Raw genomic sequence first — 7,217 nt, 5'->3', positions numbered from 1 at the left:
TACACAAGAATTTTCTGCTCACCCACTTGTGCTTGTGGTAAGTGTGTTAAAGTGTAAAATACAGTTGAAAGGAACGCTATTTTCATGAAAACCATACAAATCTTGAGTCATTCTGTATTGTTTGCCATTTACTTTGTTACTTTTATATCTTTTAAAAAGGCGGATAAAGTTATATATATCAGTAACAGGGGACATTTTACTGCAAAACGAGTACTTTTACTTTGATACACTACTTAAGTGGCCTATACTTTACTGATAATACTTCTGTACTTTTACTCATGTAGGAGTTTGAATCCAGGACTTTCACTTGTAATTGAGTATTTTGAAATTAAAGGATCTAGCCCAAGAACTTCTTAATAATACCTGTTCCCTACATTGAACTACATTACCCATACAACCTTTCGTCAACGTATTACGTCAAACGTTAGTCGGTCGGCAAATTCCAACATGGAGGATATCGTCGCCGTAGAAAAGAGCCCGGTATGAATCAGTGAGATTGTTTCCTGTTTTGCACTTTAAACTAACAGAGTTTCTGTAGTAGGCTTTGGTAAATATAAGTTCTTGAGTGTTGCTTTCTGTGTGTGTCTGTTGTAGTCTTTTACTGTTTGTTTGCTCGTTAACACTGCTGAAACGTAAACCTGCCAATTCATTCTCTACTCAATGCAATTGCTATGTCATGCGAGTTAGCTGCTAGCATTAGCATGGTGTTTGTAGAGCTCAAGAAAATAGAGTTAAGCAGGTTTTATGAAACTGTGTCTTTCAAGGGTTGATGTCAATTATTTGGATTATGTTTTCATGTCGCCTCGGTGCGTCGTAAACAGCTTTGAGTGGCCAAATTTTGCTGTTGCTAATCGTTAAAGTTAGCTAGCTCTTAACAAGCTAGGAGTAGCTAAGCTAATGTTTGTCTATGGTAAGTGCAATGTAATAATCGAGAATACCGTTGTTACACAGTTACATTGTTAGCTATCCTTTGTTGCTTAGCCGAAAATAGTGTGTACTATGCGCTAAGTGCAACCTCTTCACTCATGTGTGGTGGTAATTACATTAGGTTGCTCATGTTAAATGTTTTTTTGTTGTTGTCACCTTCACAGGACGACATGCCGGCAATACTGAGCTCTAGACCTCAGACAGGTCTTTCTTTCCTGGCACCAGAACCAGAGGATCTTGAGGACCTTTACAGCAGATACAAGGTCTGATACCCGCTCAGATATTTTATTCAAAAGTTATAACCTACCACATACCTCTGAGTATGACTGAACTGAAGGGTTCAAATGTGTCTTATTCTCCGTCTTCACGGATAACACAGGGTCTGCTTAAATTTCAAACGACAGCAGTGAATTTCACTAAAGACAAATATGAAACAAGCTTGTACAAATTACTCTCATGCATAAAATTACAGGAGCCTGGTTTCAAACCTCTGATTCTGATTTCTCATTGATTTGAGAGATGTTATTAAGTGAAAAAAAAATGTCAGGAGTGAATTTGACACGGACCATATTTACCTAAGACACCTACTTTTTTTCATATATATATATATATATATATATTTTTTTTTTACATTTAAATTCCAGGCACTAACTTGTCGACCTGCAAACCTGTAAAGTCAACTAAGCTGAATTGCTTATCAAGAGTAATACAAAATAATTACTCTATAGTTTACTTAGAAATTTGCGACAATATATATATTTTGGGTTGCCTCACAGAGTCAGATACAGTGTGGTGCTTTCAGTATGACCAGTTGTCCACCACATGTCATTGTATCAGAATATTTTGCATAATCTCAGTGTGCATGATGGTCTGCATAGGCAGAGTTTTGAAAGACACCAGTACATTCATAATCTACTATTGTAGTAATTGATATTGACTGATAAAATTGCAGATCTCAAAACATAATGTATTTTAGATTGTTTTCATACACAATACCTTTTAAATTAATTATGGAATCATCTCTTTATTATTCTTTTTCCAAAAGAGAAAGTTTCAAATTGTTTGTTCTCAAATATTTGTTGTTTTAGTTATTCTTCAACTCTCCACGTCCACAAGCCACTAACTTGGGTTTATGATCTCCAGCAAGCAGATTTATGGTACATCTGTTTCCAGCACTCATTTCTTCCTCTCCTTTTGTCATGTCTTTGCAGAAGCTTCAGCAGGAGCTGGAGTTCCTGGAAGTGCAGGAGGAGTACATAAAAGATGAACAGAAGAACCTGAAGAAAGAATTCCTCCATGCCCAGGAGGAGGTGAAGAGGATACAGAGCATCCCACTCGTCATTGGCCAGTTTCTGGAAGCTGTTGACCAGAACACCGCCATCGTTGGCTCCACTACAGGTACCGTTAAAAGAAAAACATGTCAAAATATGAAAGACCTACACTAACTAAGTCATTTGCTGCCAATATTATTTTAAGTAATACAATATGGAGATTAAGCTCTGTTTGACCATATTGACAGTCCCACAGAACTTCAAAGTCAAAAAATATATGTCTGACGCAAAGAAGACCAGTGACTATTTTACACAAACCCAAGATGGACTGCATACACTTGAGAGAAATACATAGATCCAAGCCTGGAAATGGAACCTGAATCATCACACATTTGAAAGTTATTAGCACTCAGAAAATATTTAAATAGATACATTTACATGCAGCACTAGCAAACACCGTCTGTGGCAGCTCTAAATTTCAGATGGGAGGGGGTTCAGACACAGAAAATCTTAACAACAAACGTAACTACTTTTTGGCAACATAGCATTTAAAGACATGCATCTGCCCTGTAATTCTCACCTCACCCATAAACATTGACATAGAATCAGTTTTTTCTGTACTAAAGAGCTATTAAATTCTTACAAGCATTATATTTCCAAGAGAGAAATTGAATGCAAAAAAGTATGCATTTAAAGCACAAAAATAATGACTGTGAAATAAATAAATAGTTAAAGCTAATAATTAAAAATTAATTAAATGGCAGATGATGCATACAAGCTGTATATTTGAATACTTTATCGTGTTCTGGCTTTCAGAGTCTTTTGAGAGATCCGAGAAGAGATGTACTGTGCGCTGTCATATTTTAATTATTCAGTATGAGCTACATGTTTCCTGTGTTCTTTCCACTTCTATTGACCATTGTTCCCCTTTCAGGGTCCAACTACTATGTGCGCATCCTGAGCACCATCGACAGAGAGCTGCTGAAACCCAACGCCTCAGTTGCCTTGCACAAGCACAGCAACGCCCTGGTAGATGTGCTCCCTCCTGAAGCTGACAGCAGCATCATGATGCTGACGTCAGGTAAAACACTCAGTGCCACTCTCTCTCAGAGGATTTCAGGTTGCCGGGTCTGTAAACATGTTTAATTGCTGTGAAGCTCAACACAGCAAACCAGAATGTGACTGTGACCACATCTGGATTTTTTCCAGTCCTCTCTCAAAAGATTTTATTAATTATTTTTACTATCAAGCAATCAGTTAATTTAATTTCCTTGTCCATTAATTTTATCCATTAAAATGCACAAGAGGCAATTTTCTGAACAGAAATGTATTTTGTATTCATTTTACTTGTATTGAATAGCATAGCTGGTATAATTTTCCTTCTTGCTGTGTTTCTGCTCCCAGACCAAAAACCAGATGTGATGTATGCTGACATTGGTGGTATGGACATCCAGAAGCAGGAAGTCAGAGAAGCAGTGGAACTGCCACTTACACACTTTGAGCTCTACAAACAGGTCAGATATTCAAAAGTAATATGACATTCCAGCATGAACTCTGAGAAACATTTATTGGGTTGATGCTCAAAGTGAAGGAAAATAACATGGATTTGAGCAATGAAAATGCAGAAACCCTGTGCTACATGGAGTAACTTTTTGTCAGTCACAAACGATTTGCATAACCAGTTTCAAGCAACTGGATTGAAACGGGACTAATCTGTCAATCGGCCTTTGTCTGCTTACTGTCTCAGATTGGCATTGACCCACCCAGGGGTGTCCTTATGTACGGACCTCCAGGATGTGGTAAGACCATGTTGGCCAAGGCTGTGGCACACCACACTACAGGTAAGTCCTCCGCAGACCATTACTAACTACAAGTGATTTGTACAAAGATACTGTATTTTAATTACAGATTATTGATGTGGATAAAGTACACTGAGAGGAACAATATATCTCTGTCATTCTCTTCATGTCCAGCTGCTTTCATCCGTGTGGTGGGCTCTGAGTTTGTTCAGAAGTATTTGGGTGAAGGCCCTCGTATGGTGCGTGATGTCTTCCGGCTGGCGAAGGAAAATGCACCTGCCATTATTTTCATTGATGAGATTGATGCTATCGCCACCAAGCGTTTTGATGCACAGACTGGAGGTACAAATCTGTTTGGCTCACACGTAGACCTGTTGCACACAAACCCTCTAGTTATTGTTTCTTTGTCCTACAGTCAAGATTTACCCTGACTACATTGTAAATGCAAAAACATCATGGTAAAAATTCACCCTCTTACATTGTTTTCTTCTGCAGCTGACAGGGAAGTGCAGAGAATCTTACTTGAGCTGCTTAATCAAATGGATGGCTTTGACCAGAATGTCAATGTCAAGGTAAGCCAAGTCCACTCCACTCAGAAAGCTCTTAAGTCTTCCCCTGTGACTGCACCATCTTGGTATGTGCTGACTCGTGGCGCCAGTGATGGAGCACCATGTGAGCCATCCCAGCCCCCAATCCCCGGTTCCTCCTACCATCCATTCACTTTTCCATTGTCACTGCTCCCTGTGTCATTCAGCTTAAAAAAAAAACCCCTAAAGCTATTATTGTCATTTTTCAAACCCTAAATGGACATTTTGCCCATAAGCTATTTTCACATGCAGTACTGGTCAGACTTGTCCAAAGCCTTGCGTATATGAAGAGGATGGCTGTGTGTGTATTACCACAAACTGTGTTTTTTCTGTAAAGAATTCCCTTTTCCATGTTTTTCTTTTGCAGACACTTTGCAAATTGCATAGAATAATTTTGTTAATTCTACAGCTGCAGGTTGGAATGAGGCTCCCTGTTAGACTGTGAGCAAAGCAACTGCAGTTCAGTGTGTGTGCAAGTTTTTTTAAAGAAGTGTATGATTTTCTATAATTAAAAGTTATTCATAGCAGATACCTTAGTTTAGTTTTCCAGACTTTTTGCAGGCATTGTAAAAAGTTTAGTTTTTCTTGAACATTTGGTGAGTGATGGATGTTAAAAGTTTCGGCGAAACCGCTGCCCTAGATACCATGGGTGTGTTTGGTCCAAGCTCAGCTCATTTTTTTTCCCTTCACTGAGCCAGAAGCAGACGTTTTATATGGGGCCAAATACACCCCATATTATGATATGTTTACAATTTACCATCATGCTCACGTGATCTCCTTTGACATCTGAACCCCTCTTAGGTGATCATGGCCACCAACAGAGCAGACACGCTGGACCCAGCCCTGCTCCGTCCTGGTCGTTTGGACAGGAAGATTGAGTTCCCCCTGCCCGACCGCAGGCAGAAACGTCTCATTTTCTCCACCATTACCAGTAAAATGAACCTCTCTGAGGAGGTGGACCTGGAGGACTGTATCCTTTTGCCTCAATAACAGCATGTTTCAGTGGTGTTTATGTGTGTATATCAGGGAGAGAAATTAATGTTTCCTTTTGTAGGGAATTTTGTTAATGGTCAAAATAGTATATTTTCTTTACAAACAATAGATATGCTTCCAATTGTGCACACAAGATTTGTTTGAACTTCTGTTCCACACTACTGAAATTGTCAGCGTTTAAAATGACTCTACAGAGTTAATGACCTGTGATGTCTGGCTTTTATTTACATACTTGTTTGCATTAGTATCACATTTACCGCAGACATCTGAGTGTGAGATGGTTTTATTGAAGACACTTTATTCCTTTTGCCGTCAAACTGACAAATAAGCAGAAAACAAACTCAAAATCTCAAAGAAAAAATGAAAACGAAAAATATTCAACAGCTAGTTCATTTGTAATTTGTGTTAAAGGTGCGCATTCACCTTGCACTGCATCATTCCTGTATGTCTAAACACAGTTGGATACTCAGATGTTTTGTTTCTATTTGGCATTGCTGTGTTGTTCAGTTCTTAATTGATGCACAGATGTGGCCAGACCAGACAAGATCTCTGGGGCTGATATAAACTCCATCTGCCAGGAGGTGAGTTAGAGCTTTAATTATCTGTTTCATTTATCTGTTTATTCAGTTATAGTTGAAAACAAAACTAATGGGATAAAATTAAGAATCTTTCATTTTCGCATAGAACAACTAAATATATACATATTAATTTGTTGCTTGATCTTCTGTTTTTCATTTCTTCCTCGGCTGTCTCAGGCTGGCATGTTGGCAGTGCGGGAGAACAGGTATATCGTCCTGGCCAAAGACTTCGAGAAGGCTTACAAGACTGTCATCAAAAAGGATGAGCAGGAGCACGAGTTCTACAAGTAGAGACAAAATACATTGAGAAAAAAAGGTGTCCAGACACACAAGTTTGTTATTGATTTACGTCTCCGTGTCTGTATCTACAGTGTGTCTTTTGTGGATTTTCAGTCCCTGACCTGCATTGATTTTTGGACTAAATTTACTGCAGCACACAAGGCCTAATGTCAGATAAGCCCTCTGTCTCCAGCCTTGAGAAGACACACTACCATGTGATGGAGTGTTTTTTGTACAGGCACTCCTCTGGTTCCTTAAAAATATCTGGCCCTGACAGTAGCTAGGATAGAACATTTGTATCTATATGTACTCACTTAACAAGACATTACTTATAAAAAAAAAAATCCATTAAAGTTTTCCATAAAAAAAGGAAAATGGTGGCCATTGTTTTTCTCCCTTGAAATATGTTTTTTAGTAGAAGATACTGAATTACAAAACTGCTGAGTTGTTCTTGTTATCTTTATTATTGGATTAATTGATACTAATTAATTGACAGAAAATGAATTGGCACCTACTGTGATCACTTAGTTAACCATTTAGGTAATTTTTTAAGCAAAATGGACAAAAATTCACTGGTTCAAGTTTTCTAATGTGAATATTGGCTGTTTTTTCTCAATCTTCTATGATGTTAAACTAAAATTTGTTTTGAATTGAAATGTTATGGACCAAATGATTAAGAAAAAGAATAATCAACAGATTCATTGAAAAAGAAAAATCATTAGTAGCAGACCTAATTGTGATTAAATATATTAAGTAAGGAATTACCTCAGCTATTGTCTTGCA

General features: G+C 38.0%; 1 protein-coding gene across 3 annotated transcripts; it reads left to right on the top strand.

Annotated features, from left to right (window-relative positions):
• The first annotated feature begins 412 nt into the window (after positions 1–412).
• Positions 413–7,195, top strand: psmc4 (proteasome 26S subunit, ATPase 4). 3 transcript variants are annotated; one of them, XM_056380156.1, is made up of 11 exons: positions 413–480; positions 1,092–1,190; positions 2,139–2,325; positions 3,133–3,279; positions 3,603–3,712; positions 3,946–4,039; positions 4,172–4,339; positions 4,493–4,569; positions 5,386–5,554; positions 6,103–6,158; positions 6,333–7,195. In XM_056380156.1, the coding sequence occupies exons 1-11, from the start codon at positions 448–450 to the stop codon at positions 6,444–6,446; spliced, it is 1,254 nt and encodes a 417-aa protein (XP_056236131.1). In that variant the 5' UTR covers positions 413–447; the 3' UTR covers positions 6,447–7,195. The 3 variants fall into 3 exon arrangements, with proteins under 3 accessions (XP_056236131.1, XP_056236132.1, XP_056236129.1); XM_056380157.1 differs by lacking the exon at positions 413–480 and adding an exon at positions 504–547; XM_056380154.1 differs by lacking the exon at positions 413–480 and having other exon boundaries at positions 1,056–1,190.
• Positions 7,196–7,217: the final 22 nt, after the last annotated feature.

The sequence above is a fragment of the Seriola aureovittata genome, chromosome 7, assembly GCF_021018895.1.
Source record: "Seriola aureovittata isolate HTS-2021-v1 ecotype China chromosome 7, ASM2101889v1, whole genome shotgun sequence".
Lineage (NCBI taxonomy): Eukaryota > Metazoa > Chordata > Actinopteri > Carangiformes > Carangidae > Seriola > Seriola aureovittata.
The sequence above is the reverse complement of the archived record's forward strand: the minus strand, read 5'-3'. Positions and strand labels throughout refer to the sequence as shown.